We start from the raw sequence: 24,757 nt of genomic DNA on the forward strand, positions 1-24,757 counted from the left end.
GGCTTGGAATACACTCAGAAATAGATCAAAGCAAAACCACAGCTCTACAGTGGTGCAGCCTTGTTGGCCACAAGTGAGACCAAAACAACATTAGGGTTCCCATCACTATTTAATGGGATGTGACCAAAAAAATATTTTGGTACTGTTGGAAGCAGTGCTAACTGAGATCTGGAATCCCAAAATGATGTTTTGAGGGAAATTATTATTATGGTGGTGGTAAGCAAAATATAGAGAAAGAAAAGTCCTAGTAGTGTCTGATATGTAAAGCTAGTGACACTAAGAAGGCAGGCTGTGAATATGGTATCCATAACAAGTTCAAAGCTGGTAATAAATAAATGTCACCTATATTAACATTTACATAGATGAGAAGTTTTGTAAGGAAATCTGCTCAGTAGATGTTTGCATCATCTTAGTTGTGTGACTCGGAACAAAATTTTTATTAGCTAAAAAGACGAATTCCTCAGGTGAGGTGGTAGAAACAGATCAATGTGAAATGCTTATAACCAGGCGAAAAACAAAGCAGCCTTTAGCCCTGATTGCATCAAGAGGATTATACTGTGACTTAGACTGGATGTCCCCTAAAGCAATGAAGTTGCTTTAAGAAGAAAGAAGAAAGAAAAAGACAGATGTTCTGGGGCTCCTTCAAGAATGAGGAAAAATTTGAGGGAGAGAAAGAAGAGAATAAGGGAAATGAGAAGACAATAATATGGAGGTTCCACTTTGGAAAGTGAGAAGGGAGATTACACTATTCTTTCTATGCATAAATGGAGATCTGCAATGATAGCAGCTGTCACTGCCATTGGTGTCACTGCCATTGGTGGGTGATAACAGAGACACATAGTCTGGAAATTCCTCCCTAACTCTGTGAGTATCTTTCTGAAGCTATATGAAAGACACACACAGTTTAAAGACCATTAGAAGGCCCTTTGGATAACAGAACTATAAAATGTTTTATTTTGAAAGAATTTAATGGAGGCATTATTTTTGGGAATTTTTGGTAATAATTGAGAAATTCTAAAATCTCAAATCATAAAATCATCGTCAATATAAAAGTTACAATGAGATTAAAGAGGTGTGACATTGCTGATTTTCTAGATTGGTTTTCTTAGTAAAACTACAGGATGCCACAATACATCCAAAAAGATGTATTACTATTCAAAGATACAGAATGCTGTAATGTGCACAGTTGTAATTGAGAAGCAACGCTGCCACTTTCTCATAAGATGGAATGTAAAATTTCCTGTGAATAGATTCGGCAGTCAAGTCCATTTCTTGATGTAACTGGAGTTCTTTTGCACTTAAAAGAAGGGGTTAGCATCCACTTTGTGCCAATGTAAAGTCTTCCCAAAAGTACTATTGAGAAATTATTGTTTTTGATGTCAGGAAACAATGTAACCAACACAGAAATGATTTTTGAAAAGAAACATAAAACCCAAACTCTTTTAATTTTCAATTACCAAAAACAGAGTTACAGAGTTTGAAATTAAGTCTCTTAAGTTTTAAGCCTCTAAAGATACAATAAACTGAATATAGTTGTGGGGTTTTTTTTGGTGGGTTTTTTTTTTTTTTGTTTTTTTGTTTTTTTGGTTTTTTTGGTAACAACAGTCTTCTTTACTGCAACAATTTGGTCAAAACCATCTCATTTCTCATAAGGCACAACTCCTATGTCCCACTTTCCCTCCTGCAGAGTTTGGAGTGATTCCTGGTTCCTCACCTGAGCCACACAGAACAAGGACATTTCTGAGCCCTTCTGACTGATGGACATTTGGACTAATGGACAGTCCATGGACATTTCTTGGTAAGAAACACTGGGCAGTACTGCTGCTTGGAGAAAACTCCTTGAAGTTCAGTTCACACTGAGAGACAAAAATTACTCTCATTTTCAAAAGGATATCACTGCAATGCATGTCTGAGCTACCCCAGCACTGAGAATGCATCTCAAATGCTTCTGAGTTTAGGAGAAATCCCAGAGAAATGTCTGGGATTAAAAGACATAAATTCCACATAAAAATGTAAGGTTTTCTATTCTCATTTGACATAGCTCCACTGTATTTCTTTAAAGAATGCTACTGTGTTTCCAGCTGATACCTAAATGCCTGCTTGGCACAAAGATCAGGAACAAGTTCTCTTATCTGTTATTAATTATTTCACGACTCACATTACCTTTACAGAACTGCTGTAAATAAACAACATAATCTCAATTTTATGAACACTGGGCTAGATATGCTCTTAGCAAGCTTTCTTGCTTTTTCAGAATCTTTATTTATCTTTGTTTTCTGTATTACTCAAGGTTTAGCTGCAGCTGCCAACATATATTTTATTATTTTTCTTCCCTCCAACATCAGAATGATTGCAGAGGACTAATTAACAATTTGTAAAACTGCAAATTTATGGGAAGAAAGTCTCTCTGTGTAAGCCAGCTAAATTTTTTCTTTTGATATTTAAAGCAATACCGAGTTTTCCATTAAAAGGTTGTTTCAGTCTTCACATTTACTGAGAGCTGTAGTTATTTTACAGTAAAGCAAGCATGAAAACCTTTTTTTTGCAGAGTACTGTTTAGCAGAAGCAGTAAAATAAAAGTAAACAAAAGAAAAAAGAAACAAAGATAAAAGTCTAATTTTTTTAAACCCATCTTAAAATATTATTGTTTTCTGCAAGGGAAAAAAATTAAAAAATGTTTTATGACTATCTATACACTGTAACTTATGATAGAAGAAAATTACTACACTTATAAACCACAGCACTAAAAATTAGAAAATGTCAGTTTAGCAGTTTTAATTCATGTTCTTTCTTATTTCTATTATAATGAAATCTTTAATAATCCTGTCACATTACTCTCCCCACAGCTTTGCCACTTCAATCAGTCTTGTGAAAAATACAACCCCTTATTCTCATTTACTGCAGAGAGCCCCGTGCTCCCCTTGTCCATCTTCCCTGCTGCTCTCTCTGAGCCCATCATCACTGAGCAGCCTCATCTCACACCTTCCTAGTTCTTAGTCCTTATGCAGAAAACCAGTGTAAATGAGCATTAAAAAAAGAAGGAAAAAAACCCCAAACAACAAAACAGCAAAGCCCAGTGTAAAAAAAACCCCACAGTCTTTCTGCAGTATCTCCTGTTCTTCCTTTCAAGGAAATTGATATCCCTTGTCCATGTGAACAGTGCTGGCCCAGGCTCCTACTACTCTGCTTCTGTTTTCACAAGCACATGTGGGCTAAAAATGGCCCCATCAAAATGATTTTTATGAAAACGAGACCACACAATTTCAGTTTTCCAAATTGCCCCTGATTGTGATCAGAGCACCTGGGTTTAGCTGTGAAGGCTGCATCAATTTTCCAAAGGGAAGAATAGGTAGATCCTCAATTACAGCTGCACTCAGGCATGCTATTGCTTATAATAGTGCTTAAGCCACAACATGACATTTATTCTCAGAGGTAAAGGTCAAAGAAATAAATAAGGAGAAGTGACAAAAGCAACCCTCGCAAAGGTGTCCCTTCCTAGGCAGCAATTATGACAATCTGCACCATGCTGCAAAATTAGCCGGCAAAGTGAATTATTTGAAAAACAAAAATGAATGAAAACAGTTCTCTTAATTTAAATCTTAGGGTGAGCACTGGGTTTTGGGCTTCTGTTTGTTTGTTTTTAAACTATGCAAATGGCAATAACTACATTATTTTAAGAAAACAATAAAGCTGCTCCTGGTTTTTAGATTTGCAACCTTTTACAGTTCTTTGATTAAACTTTTAGCTAATTTTGTAATTCAGGAGAACAAAGCAATTTACAAGTCTCTACAGAAAAACGCTACAAAACTTTAATTATTTCGAAATTTCAGGAACATATTTAGCTCAACATTGAACAAATCTAGTTGTGCCAATGTACATCAGTAACACCCAGAGAGCTGTTAGCATTCAGTAATCATTTGGAAAAGGAACTTGATGTTTCCTGGCTATCATAACAAGGTTAAAGCCTGAAACTGTGCTAATTTCTAAAAATCCTCAACAATAATGAAGTTAAACTGATTGACATCAGCAGAGAAATTGTTGCTGGTGTGTATTCAGACAACTAGAAACTCTTAGGAGTAACAACTTAAAATTCATTGTACAAAATAAGTTGCAGAGGAGGATGAGAAGAGTTCTACCTGCAGATCTGACTCAGTTGTTACATCAGTAAGGCACAGATTCTGACCCTCCCAAGTCCACCAAAGTCTTTGTGAGCAGTACACTTGAGACCTTGACCTTCCAAGGTGCTGTGGGTGGCCCCCAAGAGCACATGGAGCCCTTCCCATCTGCAATCCCTGTAGGCTATTTGTTCCAACATGTAGAAATACAACAACTGCATAACTCCAGGCAGTATCAACAGGCAACAGCATATATCATAAGTAATGTAGCATTTTCATAGATTGAAGCCCCTGGGTTTAAATAGGAAATTCAGCCTTTTTAAAAAGAAGTAGAATTGTTAGGCACACTTCAGTTGTCATGCACTGAATTTTCATTTGAGTAATACAGTTTAGGAGAAAAAAATAAAACAGATGAAACAGAAAAAAATATTAAGAAGCTAAGAGGGGTTTATCTGATTGCCAATCCTTTTTGTTTGCATTCATGTAAAATAGGCTGCTTCATAAAATCACCAAACTGTTCTAATAACAATTATTTTTACTTTCCTGGCATTACTCATCTGAAATATCTTACAGATCCTGACCCATCATTCAAGTGTTAGCCATGCACAATACATGATAGCAGGATTCTACACAATCAACAGCATTATTGCAGCATTTCTGGCTACAGTGACATTTAGAACCAAATCCTTGCCTCTGTGGACAGCAAAGAAGCTGAGATTTTCAGCAGAGTGGCACTGGTGCCTGCAGAGAATGAACAGGCAAGTCAAGCTCATGTGCTTCTGGCCATGAAGTGAGAGCAGATTGATTATCAATATCAATATCAATTATCATCTCTCCCCTGTGCTACTGCAGAACTTATTGAGGAGCTGGAGGGTGAGGGGAAGGTGAGGGTGAACTCATTACTGCTACTCTCTTCCACACTTTACAGCTGGGATTGTTTTCTTCTGCTAAAGCTTTTTAGAAGGAGGAGTAGTATATGGCCCAGATTTAACAAAAGCAGTGGGCCAGAATCCCAAATCTGGCAAGGACAATGAGAAGAAAACCAAAACTCTGACTCATAATATTTTAAATAAGTCTACATAGAACATGAAAAAAAAAACCAGCCCCAGAATAAAAGAAAAAAAACAAAAAAACCAAACAAAACCCTAAACTATACCAAAATAGACAACCACAACAAAATTGCAAACCATTAAACAAATAAACAAAATCAATAACAACAACAAAATAAAAACCCACCAAAACAAAACACCCAGACCCCCAAAACCACTTCAAAAAAGCTACTGGTGCTAAGAGACATATATTGAATACTGCTCTGATATAATACTGCAGAATAATATTTGCCAAGTTGCTGTGGCATTCTTCAGCCTCCAAAAGTGAAAATTGGGCTATATCATTCAGAATCAGTTTTCCTATCTAAAACTTGGAAGCACAAGCCATTGGTAAATAAGCTTGGAAGAACACTTCTGTAGGAGATGGATGGAGTAGTGGAGATGAACAAATGGAACATTTAACTACATCAGAGGTTTTTATAAGTGTAGGTGCAGGGAAAGAAATCCCTTCCCACCAGCCAGAGGGTCACTATTTTCCATTCATCTCCATCTGTTTATTCTGGCACAGACACAGCCATCACCTTGAAATGCTTAGCACTGTGCATTGTTGATGAGGACACTCCATACTAGCCCAGGAAATTGTGTTCCCACATTTTCTCTGATGTCTCTTTGGGGTAAGAAAGGAGAACTGGGACATGAAGGGAGACTACAGCACCATATGCGGTATTGCATTGAGACAGATTTCCCTGTCTGTCACATGCTGCAGCAGTGCACAATCCTGCCTGAACAGGGACAGTACACAAGCATGGGGAACAGAGCAGCTCTGCACAGTGAGGTACATACATGGTATGAACAAAAAACCAGGCCTACATATTTTAAATGTTCCTCTCTCTCACTAGAATCCCCCTTCTCTTTCTGCACTGATATGGCAATAAATTAGAAGCAGTTTCTGTGAACCCATTTAAAACACCTCTGCTAGACCACATAACGGGAAGAAAAAGTATTTTCTATCTTATGCCATGACCTGCACCAGAATAAAAGTGGAGTGGAAGAACACAGAGCCAGAGCACTATAGACCCTCCTGTGAATGACTTCTGGAATAATCAGGTCGAGTCTAGTTTCTGTATTCACTGTTTTCTTACTTCTGTGTACTCTTACACCCTTATTAATCCTTCTGTCCAGGAGCGTGACGTGCTTTGTGCTTGAGTTTAATGGACCTGGAGACATTGATTTGTTCAAGCTTTAGCTTTGAAAGATTGTTAGTGCTGTGCAGATCACGTCTTTATAGGGCCCACATGGAATCATATAATGAAAGAAAATTAAGCTGCTATAAACCTCACCATATTATCTGGGGAAGAGATGCATTATTTTCTAACCTGCAGAAAGCCAAGGCTTGTAATTTAACAAAATTCTACAAGAGACATAGAGAATAAAATTAATTCTCCCTTCAACTCAATGAAAGTTCATGATGATATTTCACTTGAACAGTAAAAATTGTGCTCCAAGTTATGACTGTTTCTCTGTACACTTCCTGGGTAATTTTCCTTACATTCTTAACCAGTGGGTTAAAGTCATCCCTCAGGTGACTTACAGTTTATTTTCACAGCCAAGCTAAGGTAGTAGATTTCTTCCTTCCCTTAAGACTGGTCAGAGCAGAAATGGGTAAAAAAATAGTAATCACATCAGAAAAGGTATCAAGAAATGAATGCAAAGTGTTTTCTTCTGAACTGCATGTATATATTAACTGGATTTAAGATGATCTTCAGTCTAAACCAATGATCTGGTTTCAGACTGAGTATTAACAAAAGGCAGAAAACTAGCAAGTTTTCAATTTATCACACAAACAAATGTTTACAAATTTACCTTCAGTTATCTTTGGTATTCCCTCCACCACCCAAATGGCTTCACAGACGATTTCCTCATTGATACTGTGCCGTGTACTCTGAGACCTGTGAGGTGTCACTCCATGGGAGGATAGGAGGTGCATTCTTTGGTCAGAGTTTACTGTCTCTCCAAATCCATCATTATCCTTTTAAAACTTAAAACTTCTGCCTAGTCATTGGTAACAGTTTATGAGCACAACCATTTGCAAAGCAGAGAAAAAACCCCAGTTATTGCACTTTACATTGCAGTTTATGACATAATGAGTCCTTAACAATGGCAACAATGCCGTGATCCTCAGGAAGCTCTTGCCTGAGCCAGAGAGCATGATCTGGCCTCTGGTCATAACACAGTTAAACACATGCCCTCAGCAACCCTCCATGTTTCCAAAATCAGTAAAAATTACCATTAGAAGAGTGCACTGACTAATGAGCTGGCTCAGGTTTAACTTTGCATCAACCAGGACCCTGGGTCCCTTTCTGTGGCTCTGCTTTCCATCCTCTTGTTCTCCAGTTTGTCTGTTCATCCAGGGCTGTCCCATCCCTCATGCAGATTCTGTCACCTTCCCTTGTTGAACAGTCCCTTCTGCTTTGCCTCTCCATTTTCCTTTATGTTCAACTTCCAAGCTTCCTTGTTTTGTAGAAGAGAGAACTTAAATCGGAAGCCTTTTCCTTTTTCAAAAATAAACCTTTAATCTTTATTCAGAATTTTCTTTTATGATGCTAATGGAGGATTACAGAAGAACTAACATTTTCTCATGTTTATTATTGTTGCTCAAATCTCCCACATTTAAGAAAGAGGGACAGAGAGACAATATAATTGCATCTTGCAGAAGCCTTCTCTTTTCTTTTAGACTTTGCTGCTTTTTCAGAATTTTAAAAGAATATAATAGAGTAGGAATCAACAGAAAAAAAATTTCACAACTTACAGCTTGGTTACTTTCCTTGACTGTGTAGGAAAAAATGCTCTTAGAAACACAGTGCCATGCAGACTTCTAATTTTTTTTTTTTTTTAATGTGAAAGCTAGTGGGAACAGGGTCCAGACTGAATCCCTGAAATATCCTGGTTTTTTTCCACTTGATTTCTCCAACTCAGACTGAGAAGTTCTGGCCCAGGACAGAAACGACCCTGTCTCTCACTCTGAAGATTCTGAAAATTAAAGCTCCCTGCAAAAACCTACCAGACATGCCAGAGCTGGGCAAAGTAAATTGAGGATAACAACAGGAAAGGAGTAATTAGATTCTCTCTTTTTGTGAAGATGATGAAAGAAAGGATTTTCTCCAAAATTCATCACTTTCTTTCAGGACATTGCATTATAAAGTAGAAAAACAGAACAACAACTATTCTCTGACAGTTTACAGTAAATTGTTTCTGGCTCCAAGTGCAATTTTAACTGTGTATTTAAATAATAGTTTGTTGGTGCCCAACTCTTAATATAAGTAGAGATGCATTTGCAGTGTAGATAAAAGTAACTAATGATCTCATGGCAAGTTCTGAAGCTTTATAGGAAGTAAGAATTATTTTTGAAGTACATAAAGATAAACTAAAGATTAGATAATATATAAAACAGCTAGCCTCCTTCTGCATGATACACAAGAGGGAATAATCTTTGGTAATTGATGGGGAAGTTTATATTTTACATATTCCTTGAATGAAACCCTGGACAGTAGAATGACTCACTGCTCAGCTGTTCCTTTCACCATGTCCTCACAAGACTCAGAAAAGAGAAAGGGAGAAATTTGAAACCAGCCTGATTTTTATCCTATTCTTGAGAAGGCAGCTGCACTAGCTTATCTAGAGGATATAAACCTTGAAGTATATTTGGCAATATGCTTTGTTTATTGTATGAACAAAAGTTACAAAGGTCCATGCCATAAGCATCAGCTCTGGTTAAAGCCACCTTCTGCAACCTGTGTAAAACCGACAGCCTGGAGTCATGAGCTCCCTTTCCCTGATCAGTTATGGCAGGCTCAGAGCCAGACACCAAACCACGAGCAGGGAGTGAGGCTGGGTTTAAAAATTTGGAGCCAACCACGTGCACAGGCTCAGAACTGCTCAGATTTCAGTGAGAGTCAAAGCAGGACATCTCCAAGGGAACAAGAGAATTTTTTCATAGATGCTGCTGCTACAAGGATATTGTATATAAAAGTGACTTCTACTTTTATGTCAGAAAGCAAGTCTTGCCAAATCACCATTTTGAGTGCTCCCATAGCATACAATTGCTAATGAATTAAAGGTAATTGAATGATAGCCTGTCCTCTGGGTTCTAAGACCTCTTCAAGAAGGAGTACAATGCAATGTGCATTTCCCAATTAAATGAAGTGTTCTGTGAAACAAATTAATCTGCAAGACTTCTGACACACCTGTGACCAGGAAGGGCTCCACAGATTCTTCTGCAGAAAAAAAAAATCCATTTTTGCAAGAAGGGGTATAATGGTTTTGATTTAAAGCTTTAAGAAAAAAAAAGACATTTCTGGGTTTCTCTGTATTAAAAAAAGTCAAATGAAATAACTGGTGAAGCATCTACTCAAGTCAGTACCAATATGAGTTGAAGAAATCATAGCAATAACACATGGAAAAACAAAGCTCAATAACGAGTCAAAATCAAGCACAGGAATCAGAATTTCCCCATAAGTATAAGGGAGTGCTGGTGTGCATTTTGTCACTAGCTAAAGGTCACTACAACACATGTGGAGACTGCACCTTCAGCCGCCTAGAGTGACTTTTGTGCTTTCCTATATGTGAAATGATTCACTATTTTTGTGAGCAATATGAAAATATTTTAGCAATGTATAACAGGTATTAGAGATTAGTTTCAACAAAGAAACATTGATAAAATAGCAAATAATAATAGTAAATGTAATTTACTGTGAAAATCTGTAATTTACTAAGAAAATCTGGTCTCTTAACTGAAAAGCATAGTGCTTTCTAGACCCTGTAATATATGTCCATGCAAGCTTTTAAAATTCAAAGACAAGAATTTAAAAGTCAAAATGACAACACTGTTCTGCATTTAAATCCATATCCTTCCTTTCATTTAAAATACAGAGGTCTGGAACCTCTGCATTATTCTAATTATTTTTTTCTAATCAAAATATATTTCTGCCATCTCCACAGTAAGAAACTTTCTCTGTTCAGACTCAGTGGAATAAATTTGACATAATTATTTGAATAATCCATAATAGATTGATTGCTAGTCAAGAGGTTGATATGTTAATAACAGTAATACATTAGAAAAAGAAAAATGCATTAGGTAGAATCAAAACCTGGAGATAAAGCAGAAATACAAGGTTTTGACAAACTGTCATGGGTCAAAACCAGGACAGTAATAGCCTCAGGATACAGGAAAATAAAAAGAAAAGGACTTGCAAAAAAGTAGTTTCCTCATAACAGTTTTTCAGCCAGTAAATTACAAATTAATCTCACCCCTATTGATGAAACCAAAATTTTATTCACTCTTCAGGTCTTAAGCATATCTTCAGGTGTTACACCACCTCTGTAATCTTCATTCTCTAATGTTTCTTCTTCTCAAAGGGATTTATTCTAGCCAGGGTACTTTTGAATCTAAAACATGGTGCCACTAGAGACACTTCTTGATTGACCTGAGCTTATGCACAGAAGGTTGAAATTCTTTCCTTTTTTTTAAGACACAGAAAATATGCAGAAAGTTGTGCCTTCATCTGTGTGGGAAAACCTTAAATCTTGAAAAAACATCTAAATTTGTATAGTGTTATGAATGTAGTTAGCTTTGAATGAAGGGAGTGGGCACAGAGCAGGGTGTCCAAACAAACCAGGAAGGACCTGGGCGCCAGCTGCTGTCAGGAGACTGCTGAGCTGCAGGTGCACTTCAGAGACATGAATGTGAGAAGTTGGTTATTTGGTGAATTTGGCCAAGTCCTTACCAATTCTCATAAGTTTCTCAGTAGGCACCAGATGATCTACTCCTGATCCATCATTACTACCACTCATTTGCTTTTTCTTATGGTTGTAGATGAAAGCTCCAGAAGAGAAAAAAACCAAAAGAAGCCCATCCTCCCAAAACTGGTATTAGACCTTTTTGTTCAATGATGCAAATACAGATTTAGCAGTTTAATTGGTCATTCAGTTAAGAATATTGACTCTTTGACACAACTCTTTTTTTTGTTTATACTGTTCTGAATTTCTAAGGACAGGTTTTGGTGTTCCAGGTTCACTGTTCAGTTGTTCTTCAGTTAAAAATCAACAAGTAAAGATTATCCACTGTCTCTGACAGTTTATCTTATCCAGACTGAGAGAAAACACAGATATTTAGAGTATCTCAGCTTACTTTAAGAAAAAAAATCAAAAATTTTTGACCTATTTGACTGCATGCAGATGGAGGTTAAATTTACTTAGAGGATATATTTTAAAAACTTTTAACATCAAAAGGCTATTTGGAAGCATAATGTAGGAAAAAAAATACTTTAGAAATCATAGGAAGCTTACATTCAACAATGCTGCCAGTTCTGTTCATCATATTTGTAATTCCTAAATTTCTAAGATACTTTGTTTAATGAGAAAGGTCAGTAGTATATCTTAGATCTTCAGGCTTGAAAAGCCAACAGTCATAGGGAGAGACAAACTCTACACAAACTTTCAGGTGCTTTAGGCTACTCAAGAACTATGACTTGTACTTGTGAAATAAGATATTTGTGGCCTCTTCTATTGTTTACTATTCTAGTTCTGCTGAGGCAAGGTACTTCACCAGATTCATGCTACTGCCCTTCCAGTTTGCTGCTAGTATTCAATTAGGGCTATCATCAAAACTCATTTAAAAATACCAGTATCCTTTATCCTTTTGGTATCACAGAAATTAGAAAACCTATTTTGCAACACTAGAGAGCCTCCCCAGAGCTTAAATAAACACTTATTGATTCCTGGGGACAACCAGCATAAACTAAACTCTCATCTGGAGTTATGCATGTATTACATCACATATAAATAACTCCAGACAGATGTGATGAGCAACCTGAGATACTTGGCATCAGTCTTTAAATCACATGCCATGTAACATCAGTGAAGGAAGATATGTGATAATACGTGATACACTTTTGTAGGAAAGCAGCTTTAGAAAGATTGGGTTTGCAATTTCAGAGCATTTTCCTATCCTTTTTTTCACTGCTAAACCTTTAGTGACTTTAGTGGTATTGTATCAACTTTCCAGTTGGCAGGACATCAGATTATCTGTTAGAAAAATAATTTACACTGGCACTGTTTTACCAAAAAAAAAAACCTGATTTTAGATTATCTGGTTTTTAAAATGGTAGAAAAACATGGTATTTAAAAGAGCAGCAAGGAGAGAATAACGGAGTGGGAAGAATGGGAGTAGGGAACAGAATTATCAGCCTCAGTGTCTGGTAGATGCAATTTAGGTGCAAAAATCTCTGAGAAACAGAACTGTTGTAACTGTACAGCCAATGAAAGCATTCTGATGTCTTCATACAACCTTTATGGAACATTTAAGTTACAATATCAGAAGTGGTACACAACTACTCCTCTTAAATATATTTCAACTGTTCTCACTTCCTACTACAGTTATACCACACCAGACACATTCCTTCCCCCCTTCTTGAACTGTATTTATTTTCTTTGCATACATGTTTTTTTAAGGTGAGTATTTAGTCACTGAATACCTGAAAGCTGATGTTCCCAATATGTAGAACTGAGAAATTTCTGAGGAAAAAAGACAGAAATTATGTACATTTTTTCTCTCATGATTAACAGACAGTATAGTATTTTCCATCAGTGTTGTTATTTGTAGATATAGTCTAGACATCTGTTTATCCTAATTAAGACCTTAATTAAAATTGGGGTTCACCTTGATAAATAAATTTTAATGTTTTTTTCCCCTGGCTTTATTTTTATCTACTTCCTGCTGAAGGCAATGCAGCGCCTACAGCCCAAAGATGCTCTGAGCACAGGCAATGCTTTGTACAAACTGATGGAGAAGAAGCTGACTCCAACCTTTACTACCCTGCTCTGAAACAGACAAAAGGTCTCATAAAATAACATGAAAAGTCAATACAAGGATGTATAAGCCAAATTATTTTGATCAGGAATTCCCAGAGCCCTCAGGAAAACAGGTCATTGTCCCAAGTGCATTTTCAGTGGATTATCAAGAATACTGAATGCAGCAGTGGAAAACAAAGCAAACTCCACAGGCAACAGTTTAACCACCACTCCACCTTATGCAGGACATTTTAGGCATTGTTGGTGCTCTGTGGTTTTTTCAGCTGCTCTTTTCCTCTTCTATTTAGGCTGTCTGCTGTTGGAAGCAGTGACAACTCTCTCATCTTCTGGTACACGTGGCTGTTCTGCAAGCAGCACAGTGGGGCCCTCATCTCACATAATTACCTGAGTTTGCTTGAGATGCCAATGGCTTCACTTCAAGTACACGTTGGAGATGTGCTCCATGAGATACACAACAAGAACATTGTTAAGAGCCCTGCATTGCTCTGTTCTGAACCATCAAAGTCTAAGCAATAGCTAACACTGGAAGAATAATGTAGTCATTAAAGCTAGGTACTGTTATTTCCAGTGATGCAGACATTTCTTGGCAGTATGGTATGCTAAGCATAGGTTATTTTATCCTAGCAATAGCTCCATATGACGTCAAACTGGCAGCTCTTTCACTGACAATACCTCTTGTAAGATACTTTGGACATGAACAAACTTGTAAGAAAAATATATTATACCATTGGCAAGTCTGTTTCACACATTTCCATTTCAATTTTCTTGGCTATACACTTTTTAGAAGAAGAAAAAAGCATTTTTCAGAAAAGACTGGAAAGGCTGAATATTTGTCCAAATATGGATTAGTCAGGTATAGCTCACAACCTTATCCAGAGCAGCAGAACTATGCACAGAGAACTTATGAGTTTGGCTACCCTCAACCAATACAGAATTATTGCCCACTTGAATTCTGCAATTCTTTTCTCAGCTTGGAAATCAGAAGCCTCATATGAAAACCTAAGTATGTAATGTGGATTTAGTATTTACTAATTATTGTGACCACATAAAAGGTAATAGAAGAAATAAAAACTATGATCACACCTATCATCAGGAGAGGAAAGTCTTACACACTCCCAGAAGTTCTTTATTTCTGATTGGTACCCATAAAGTAGATTATGGGTAAGGTTCACCAATAAGGTTTGCACTTCTCTGACAAAGGAAATGACATTGTTTGTTTTGCGTTGTTTTTCAGATGGAGATTTCTTCAGGTCTGAAAGTGTGAATTCCCTTGCAGCTTCAAGCATAAATGTATTTTATTGACTTTAGTACCACCAAAGTATAAGCTAACGACTCTACTTTTACTGTATATCATAAATAAAATCAACACCCAGAAAAAAACTGCATCACTGCATGTACTTTTTCTTCTGGGAAGAGGACTAGACAACAAACATATGCATGCTGTAAGTCATAACATTTCAACAGTACACAGACACATTGCAGCATGTGAGTTAAATTTATATACAGACCAGACTATACTAAAATACAATAGAACAAAACTATATTTGAAAATGAGGCTCTTATTTATGTTGACTCAAAATAACCTGAATCTAAATATTCACAAAAGATGAAAAAAAAAAGTCACAGTGGAAGTAACTTATTAAGTGTTCATAGGTGTCATATTTGCAGTGCAGTGTTAATTGTATTCACCTAACACAGAGCACCCATGACATCAACAGGAAAGCTGAGAAAATGGAGGATTTGTTATCATAATTTGGTGTGTGGGAAACTGCTGCCCATAATAATTCCATTTCTTGCCCCTGGTCACTCACATACAACATGTGGCTCAGTTACAAACTTAACTTTTTTTCCTATGCTGCTGATAAATGTTTTGAATAAAACATCCTTCCTCCAATTTCTGTGCTAATGGTAACACTGCAATATCCAGAACTGTAAGGCTGAGCCACATACCCAGTCCTCTGTATTCTTATATAATTCCTTTTTTGTCTAAACTGAAAAACTAGGGAGGAAGCTTCCTCATCCCCATAATGTTTTTAAGGCTACTTTTTCCCCATTTTCACTGTGAAGAAAGTATTCCTGGGCAGCATCCTCCTACATTCTCCAGCAGGATAGACCATCTGAGCTACTGTCAATCTGAAGTTATATCCCAGAGGAAATCAATGAGCTTCTCTTCCAATTAATGGATGACTTTTTACTTTTATGAATCAGCTTGTCCTTGACTTTTTACAGTGCTGTTAAATCACAATGTTTTCCACTATCATTTCACATTCCCTGTCTGGAAAGGAAGCATACACTGATTCTGTTTTCAACCACAGCTATCCTGTTTTGCCAGCTCTTAAAGAAAATGGAATTTGCAATTGCTGGAAAGGACATATCAAAGGAGATAGGTCTGGCCATGAATGTCACTACCAAAACTGCTTTCCTGTGATTTACTCTCCTCAAAGCTTAATTCCTGAGATGACACAGAGCTAGAGCCATCTCTTCTCACAATAGTGAAGACTGGGAAGCTGCTTGCCCACATGGCAACTGCAGTTTGCTGAGAGCACTACCAAGGACAAGATGCAGCATGACCAAGGTGTTTTCTGCCTATAGCATTCAGAGCCTTACATGTTTTGTGGCTGTTCTCCAAATCCCTAGATTTGGATGGATAGAGTCAGACAGTGCTGAAAGCTACCATGTTTCAGCATGCCTATTTTTCTGCAGGCATGGTAAAACATAGTAGTGCACAGTAGTGCTCCTAAATCAGGAGTAAGTTTAGGATGTGAAAAGTGCTAAAATTCTGCACAACAGGAAAAGGGGAAGAAAATGCATGACACAACCTTCACCTAGGTCTTCTGAAACTGGAAAATGAGGAATTTTCCTTTCTCCAGAACTGGCTTGGTAACTGCTGCAAATACAATTGTACATTCCACCCTGGGACATATCCATATCATTCCTCTTGGCAATGCAGGGAAAACCAATTTTATATGCACTGAGACCTGTGACACTTATGGAAGGCAGCATTTGACTCTCAGGAGTATATGGTCATTTCTAATTTAGTAGAAAGGGGTACTGCACTAGCAAAAAAAGAGGAACCTAAGGATCACAAACCCAACCAATTCATCCCATTCTCAGGACATACAAATTCTGAGGGCAGAATTGACCCATTATCATCACATCATATGATTCTGGCCCATCTATTCCTTGGTGTCACAGGGATGTACACTTGTACAACAGACACTTGAAAGTCTTACCTGGAGTCATAGAATGTTAAGGGACTGGAAGAGTCCTTAAAGATCATCTAGTCCCAACACTCACTAACATGGGCTGGGACAGCTCCCACTAGAGCTGGTTCTATAAGGCCTTTTCCAGCCTGGCTTTAGACACTGCCAAGGTTGAGTCCAAAGCCCAAACTTATTTAGTTTTTAGTAAATACCAGTTCAGTTGTCTAACTTGAGTTGGCTTACCCTGATTTAAAAGAGGAATGGATTAGTTCTCTGCTTCCTGGCTTCATAGAGAATGCTCACTCATAAAATGCAAGTGAAAGATGACTTAGTCTGACCTAGAGGGCTGAGAAACCCATGGCCATGCCCACTGCTCTGCTGGGGCTAGTGCTGCCAGTGTGAACAGAAAGGAAAGGACAGAAAAATGCAAGGTCAAGGACTCTCTATAAACCTTCTCATGGCTTTACTGTCAATTATGCCTCTGTAACAGAGCAAAGATTGTGGACGCATTTTTAAAAGAAAAATGTTGCCACCTATTTTTCTATCTTTCCCCTCCTCTTTGTGTTACAACCTTGTCATTGGAAATTAAGTCTGTGCTGTCTGCAGTTGAGTTTCCCTCTCCATTCTTCTGCACAAGAATTTGACAAAAATGAGTGCTGCTTTTGCTGTGTTGGTATCTGTTGACAGATTTGTAATAAGTTCATGGTTAGGCGCACTCATAAGTGAACTTGTGGGCAGTGGTACAGGCAGTTAAACATTACCACTGCATACTAAGGACAATCAAGCAGTACTCTTAGTCTATGTACAGAGCTTAAAAATAAAATACTGCCCAGAGCAGAACATTGTGAATACCAATGCCCTTGAAAGGTAAGTTCGTAATTCAAAAATTATTGAAGTTACATGAAAATAAGAAAATAGTTGAAAATATTTTCTGTCCTAGGCATGAATGCTGGGAATAGAGTAAAACTGCATTAAAAAAAGATTTTCACCACAATTAGGATTTATAGAAAATTTTGGTTGCAAACTGTGTGATGGTGTCCTTTTTTTTTGACTGATTATGAAAAATTCTTTAGCTAATGAGATATCATCCTGTCTGCATTTGATAATTTCTCTTTTTTTTAAATACCCACTTTGAAAAAGGATTACTTTCATAGAATTTTCAAGAAAATTTTGAAGAAAATATACCAATTAGGCACTATGGAGGTTTTTTGGTTGTTTTTTTTCCCACCACTACTACTGAAAAGAATCCTCCACTCTCCAAGAATATTTGCCAACTTACCTGGCAAATCACTACCTGCCATCTGCAACACTATAGTATATTTCAAAATGTAGTTTTTACTTCGACAAAAATGCTCACTATATAATACAATACTGAACTAAGAACTTAACAATCTAAAATAACACAGAAGATGGAGAAGCCACAGCAAAAAGAAAAGGTTATATTGTTTATAGGTTCAAATTGTAGTCTTTGTGGTTGTAGTGTTGCATTTTGAATGAAAAATTTGTTTCTGTGGGTAGCATATTTTACTTGACACTACTTTATTATTGCCTTGAATGTAAACAAAACAACCTCAAAAAAAATACTCATTGTGCCCATATTGCTGACAATGTCTGTCATACACTTGTGTGCAGTAGTTGCAATATTGTTGTGTTTTCCTTCTTTAACCTGAACCTGTGGCACTAATGAGCATGGACTGGGGTTATAATAAAAACATGCTCAGGCTAATGATGCTCCCAGACATCCTCCGAAGTGGGATTTAGTCTCAAAACTTTTTTGTGAATGCATTTCCCCTTCAGCTGTGATGTTTCTCAGCATTTTCAGACAAACTTAATTCATCATAACTCTCACATAAATATTACATTTTTTTGTTTTCTGTATACAGGTAATAATTTTTAAATATTTTTCTCCACCTTCCTTTCTGATCAGTTGCAAATGGAACATTAGAAATTAGGAATTTATATTTATTTTTTAGGAGGATCTTTTCAAAGCTCCATTCTTTAAAATTATGAAAGTAAAAACACACAGTAGCATTCACAACAACTCAGCTTTCAGAGTACCCACTCATTACCATGTAAATAGCACAGCCACTAACTCAGTACACCTTTCTCTGCCTATCATTCCAGTGTCAAGTTTGTAAGTTCAAAAGTGCACCCCTATTTGCCAAAACCAGAAGACCCATTTTATGTCTGCTAAGCAATTATTTTATGAAGGAAGAATAATGGAACTTCAGTCCATTTTAAATGATATATTGTCTGTCAGCCAAGTAGATCTGTTCTGAAAGGCATGGCCCTGACAGTAGGGCATGGCTTGCGTGACTCTGTTTAATTTCATGTCTACTGTTGAAGTAGTTGAATATGGCCAATACAACAAAAACCATTTCAGAGTTTTCAGAATATGTTGAATATTGACTTATGTGGCAACAAACACATTTGCAAGACAGTACAAACTTTCATTGCCATGCCTGTTGCATTCAAATAAAATCTAGTTTATACATTTCTTCTGTTGCCCTATTGCTTTCTAAACCCAATAGCATTGTTACATAATGGATATGTGAAACTTGAGGCAGATCAAACTCTCTCTGTTGGACATCCACTGAACCAGCCCAGAAAAGTGGGCTTTTTTCTCTTTAAATTTGTGCTTTCTGAGACCACAGAAGAAATAAGATTATTATTATTCTAGAGACAGACTTGATGAAATTACAGCTCTGAAAACACCACAAAAACATCAGCATTGCACAGCTGAATTTCTCAGCAGTAATGTAGAAGACTGGAACCAAGCCACAAATCTATTTACAGGTCTGTTTTATCCACAGACATCTCCTCATGCATTGCAAAGGGCCTCAGCAGCACTCACCCAGACAGCCTATTGGCACTAAAAAGGAGGTTTGTCCATCTCCACCCTACTTACATGGCACGGTGCGGAGGTAGAGATTGTCTCTTATGATCTGCTGGAGCTCATGGTCCACCGAACCTTTCTGGAACCGTAGATTGAGGTAGTGACGAAGGTCCTTATCAACGATGCCTCCTGTCAGGGAAAAGACAAATGAAAGTACAATTGAAAATCATATTGCTTTGATGGAAGCAATGAATCACTTGTGAAGTCTTTGTGGCTCATTTTCCTTCATGGTTCTGTCCTGATGGAGGACAAAAAGCTCACAGAGCTTTCTGGTTAAAGCATGTGGTTGGTACAATATTTTTTACTATTGATAATTGCAAAGGTTAAAAAAGTTAATGGCTCAATAACTGGCTCAAATAACTGGCTAAACCTGTACAGTTCAGAAAATAAATATAGGATCATAGAGCTGTCAATTATCTTCCTGCACAAAACTTGACCATATTGTTATCATACAACTACCTATATATGTATCTAAATAATAAAGTATTAGGCATTACATTTCCCATGACTGTGTACCAATTTCCCATTTCTTATTCAAGTAAAAATCTTGGCTCCAAATCTCTCTGCAGTGCTCAGTGATTCTAGTCCATATGTAACTAGAATGAAATGTGGCTTTATTTAGTGATCACATAAATTTTATATGTTCTGGTTTATTTATATTGATAGAACTCACAATTGAGAGAGACACTATCAAAACTGAGGGTTCATATTTTATTTCCACCACCAAAAATGGTATTACAACATCCCAGCACAGCAGGGCATGTGGTGGGAAAACTGAGTTAAAAACCTTATATTTGCCACTTTTACTATAACTTTAGGACAAAACAATTTCAACTACTGACTGGAAGATGTTCCATTATGAAAGGCAGATCTATAAATCTAATCCAACATGATTAATAAGAATTTCCCAATATAGTTCCTCCCAATTTCTCCTAACCTTGAATAGGGATCAAATACATAATTATGGAGAAGTCTATAAATAACTCAATTTCTTCTCTCTCTGAAATTCTGACATAGGAAAAATATAGAAAATCATTACTGCATTGAGTTCTGACATACATTCCCAAGATGAAAAATTGCAAGTAGATAGATCCCTAACTTGTTGCTTCATACATGCGACCTTAAAACATTTTTTCAAATGTCATTTGCTATTGAACCCTCTGCCAAAAGCCTTATTGACTTAGACAATATAAAGATTTTCCTGTAAATAGGAACACATAACATCCCTACCAAATTATTTGAAAGTCACTGAAGAGCATAAATGGTTATAAATTAAAATATATTTCTTCTTACAGATATTCCTATTTATCTGCCTACTGTAAGTCCATAATGTTATTACTGCTGTTCTTTGTCAATAACTTCAAAACCTTTTCTTCCAAGTTTATAAAAAGCTTATAAATAATTTCTCTCTTCTTTAGCTAAAGGCAAAAAAGCCAGCAAACTTCCATAATCAAAAGAAGAGGGGAAAAAAGCACCCCAGCTCATAAGACACAAAATACCTGTATGCCTGGTTCCCTGAGGCTGAGAACTTCCATATGGATCTCTGTTCTTCCAGGATCCTCAAGCTCTAAGTAATCAACTACTTGGTACCACTAACCCTGTTTCTTGCAATAGAAAAGTTTTTGCAGAGAGACCACCCTTACTTCTAATTTCTTGTGAGATTTCTGAGGAATCTCTCTGTGTCTGCAGAGAGATTTCTGAGGAATCAGAAATTTCTGAGGACTCAGAAATTTTCCTCAGAAATCTCTCTGTGTCTGCAGAGAGATTTCTGAGGAATCTCTCTGCAGACACAGAAACTCTCTGCATCTGCGGTCGTTTGTGATCGGCTGCAGAGAGCAAAGGTCCTGCAGCTCTTGCTCTTCTCACTCAAATGTACAGAACATGCCCAGTGATGCAGATACTTTTCGGCAGCCTGAGAAAATGCCAGCTCAGGAACAGCAGCTGTAGCCTGCCCACTGACACAAACCTGAATCATTCAACTTATAACATTAGGAAGTTTAGGAACCTATACAGATTTCTGACCCTCCAAGTGCATTTTTTATTTACAGTCTCTCATTTCAAGCACGGCCATTTATTTCATTAAATTCAACCTGTGTAATGAATGCACTAAAACCTCCTAAGTACTTCATAAAAAGAGTCACCTGATATTTTTGGCAAATTGCATATTCCAAACCAGATATAGAAATGTGTATTTACAGGAAGAGATGCCTACAGCCTTGCGTTTGTTACATGCAATTCAAAAGCAAGTTTCTAAGAGAAATAAACAGAAATTAAAATCATGGTGCAGAGGAAATAAAACTTCAAAGCACAATGGAAAAAAAAATTTTTCTTAATATCTGAGTACATAATATAGAGTTTTGTGCATTTTAAAGAGCAGTCAGATTAACTACAATTAACTACAATGTACAATTACAAATTTTCTTCTTCAAAAGTAATTTTGTTGTCTGAACTAATTCATGTTTTTCAATACTTTGGGCATAAGCTACTTTTTTTTTTTTTTGAATCTGGTATAACAATGAATTTTTTCTCCTGGGAATTTTAAAAAATAAAATAGTTCTAGAACTCAAAAAAAAAATAGATGTATTATATTTTTAGTTCATCCTTTCAATTGTCATTCTTTTGCTTTTCTCCCCTAAAAAATTCTGTAGTTTTACCTGATGCTTTTTTAAAGCATATTGACTCCAGAGGTGCTTTTGTGGTATTTAAAGTACCTAAGCTTTGGAGCAGCCTGATCCTTTTGAAGTACAATCACAACAGCATCTTGTGTGTGCAGTTTTGGGTCCATAAGACTTTTTCCAAAAAAACTACAGTGAATTGCAAATATGTAAACCAGCCTTGATTCAGCAGCAGTGAATTACACCTTGTGTTACAGACTATATAAAGCAAGAATAACATGTGTAATAGTAATAGGACTGTGTCCTCCAAAAGGCTGAAAATAAGACACAGAAAATGTTGTCATTTGGTTTACTTGGTAGGGAAAGAAGAACAGTGACCTTGGCAGTAAGTTCATAGAAAAAGAAACAGGGGGAAAGCACTTTTACCGTAACTACTATTTAATGGCCCTATCCAGCGCCGTCAGACAAGTGACTGACTTGGTTTCTGTAGAATACAACTTCCATTTATTTTCTCTTTCTGTAGAACACCGAGAGTTACTGAGATGTTGAAAAATCCCTGACATGAACCAAACCCCCTTCTTTTCTCTTATTTCCAGCTTCCCACAGCGGGAGAGCTGGGGATGGTGCTCAGGGACCCCCGGTGCCCCTATCACCATTCCACAAATCCCCGGCGCTGCTGGGGCTCCCAAGCTGGAGCTCAGAGGGAAGGAGCTCCCCCAGGCCATGTCCTGCTCGCTGCATGTGACAGCAGCAGGGAGCACTGGTGTGTGCCAGAGGTGTTATACAGCTCAAGCTTCAGGAGCCCAACCCACAGACCATGATATACAGGGTTTCTGGCCACAGGAGGAGGCTGACAACTGCGTGATGGAGCATTCACTGGCTTGCAGCCATGCAGTGCTTTTATGCTTTATTTTCTTTTGGCTGGCTTGAGGCATGTGCTCTGTTTCAGTTTCATTTCACTCCAATGAATCCCCCCCCCCCCTTGCTTTGCTAGCTGAGAAACATAGGTTGTGAATTAAATACTTCCAGTAATGATCTCTTGCATAATGTATGTGTGGTTTGGGTACAGCTACCAATCATGATGGCAAACTCATAACCATGACTGGAGTTGATTCCAGACATTATAGAATAAGACATACTTGGCTGAACTAAAAACTGCTCTGTTTGCACGTTATAGTTATGAATCCAATGAGCAAAGCATAACTTTTTACAGTGTTGTAATGTATTTCTCTCATGTTTGCTTGTCTTTATAAAATCTAGTAGAAAAGACCAATCAGAAAAGAAATACAATAAAGAACACACAGACAAAAGGGTACTCAATAGTTTCTAGATCTTTAGAAGATACAAATCTGAAGATAATTGCCATTTCCAAGAAAATGGAAGGGATAAATGTTTATAATTTTCTCTAATTCTAAATATTGTAACAGGTTTTTTGTAACTTCCTATGTGGTAACTCACTGATGTTCCAGCTGGAGTCTACACTTGCATTATATTTTCCATGAAAAACATGTAAACACAAACATTCCTCTTGTTCCTGCAATGTTAAATAATTTGTTTTGCCCTTAAGACATTTTTATTGGTGTAAATTTTCAACAAACACTTCTGAGTATTCACCCATTAGTATTTGCTCATCTTGTATCATAATCTTTCATTGAATTGACTTCCAAAAAAGTGGTGTGGTAAATTTTTTGGATTTTTTTAACAGTAAAATCAATTGCGTCTCTTCTGAGTATAATTTGCCTTCAATATTTTATTTGCTGGGATTAAAATTTATAAGATTTCAGTTTCCCTGTCTTCTATAAATACTCCTGGTTAGAAATATCTATGAGCAAGCAAGAATTTTAGATCTATATTTGCATCTCTACATGCTCTGCATCTGGAGAAACTAGAGGAAACATCTTAGTATTGTTACTCTCGGAAAGCAGACAAGCTCATAAACTTTCAGTATAAACTGCCCCCTCTCTTCTACAGCTCTACTTCAATCAGATTGGCTCTCCCTTTGTTTTTAACAAGTTTCTACTTCTGACTTTAAACATAAGCCATATATTTGGCAAAGTCAAATGCCTTGAATGAGCTGGCTTTCAGCAGCTTCAGCAGGAGTACTCTACTGGAGTCTCATCCAATTATTTATTCAGGTGGAACCTGCAGCTTCATATCCAAACCATGGGGTGGGTCTGTGGCCATCTGAGAGCAGCTCAAGTTCCTTCTGCACCTCTTCAGTGTAATACATGCAATTTGGTGCCTGCTAGATTAATTTATCCTTCACTGTTCACAGATAATCTAATTGACCTTTCTATAAGTAGCCTAAATTATTACCTAAGTTTTTAAATTCAGCTATATCAGGAATATCTGATTTATTATTTTTATTATCAGCTATATCAGGTTATTATCTGATTTATTATTATTCTTTTACCCAGGAAGGTGAGTGCAAGAATATTTTTTTTTTTTTTGTGACTCTCTGGGATGTATCAAGAAAATCATAGTCATCACAGGTAAGAAGCTGTGTGCATGATCTAAATGCTCATTTCTGAATGTCTTTTCAAATGGTCTGGTAGGAATCCAGAATACCTGAAATGACCTTAGAGAACCCATCTTAGTCGTTCCAATAATTTTGTGACACCATTACCACTTATCGTTAAACATCTCTATCATTTTTTTTTCATTCTGTCATATACAAATATTGTGAGATGATCTATAATTCCCTCTTCCTGTCCTGTTCTCCGACCCTGCATCACCTCCAGGCTGATGCAAAAAAACCAGAAATGAGCAGCAGTGAGGGATGGGGACCACACAGCTGTGAGAGTGCCCATGTCAGCCACAGCTCCTGAACACACCCTCTGTCTTACACCCTGAAAGATTTTAAGCCAAAATTTCCTGCTGTATCTCCTGGTTTTTCCCCAGATGATCCTCTCAGAAAAAGAGCACCACAATTCCTTTTTCCCTCCCACAAGTTCAGTGACATTTTATTGTAATCAACTTTAAAAAATATCCTCAAGAAATGCTTCATTAA

The 24,757-nt window shown here is 37.1% G+C and overlaps 1 protein-coding gene across 15 annotated transcripts in view; it reads right to left on the reverse strand.

Moving 5' to 3' along the window:
• The window catches only part of MAGI2 (membrane associated guanylate kinase, WW and PDZ domain containing 2), a 719,010-nt gene that overhangs the window by 472,615 nt on the left and 221,638 nt on the right, over positions 1–24,757 (reverse strand). For all 15 annotated transcript variants that reach the window (XM_064702938.1, XM_064702931.1, XM_064702927.1 and 12 more), the window contains exon 2: positions 19,145–19,261. In XM_064702938.1, the coding sequence (XP_064559008.1) occupies positions 19,145–19,261 (117 nt within the window). The remainder of the gene's footprint in view (positions 1–19,144; positions 19,262–24,757) is intronic.

This window comes from Zonotrichia leucophrys, chromosome 1A, assembly GCF_028769735.1.
Source record: "Zonotrichia leucophrys gambelii isolate GWCS_2022_RI chromosome 1A, RI_Zleu_2.0, whole genome shotgun sequence".
In the NCBI taxonomy this organism is placed as follows: Eukaryota; Metazoa; Chordata; class Aves; order Passeriformes; family Passerellidae; genus Zonotrichia; species Zonotrichia leucophrys.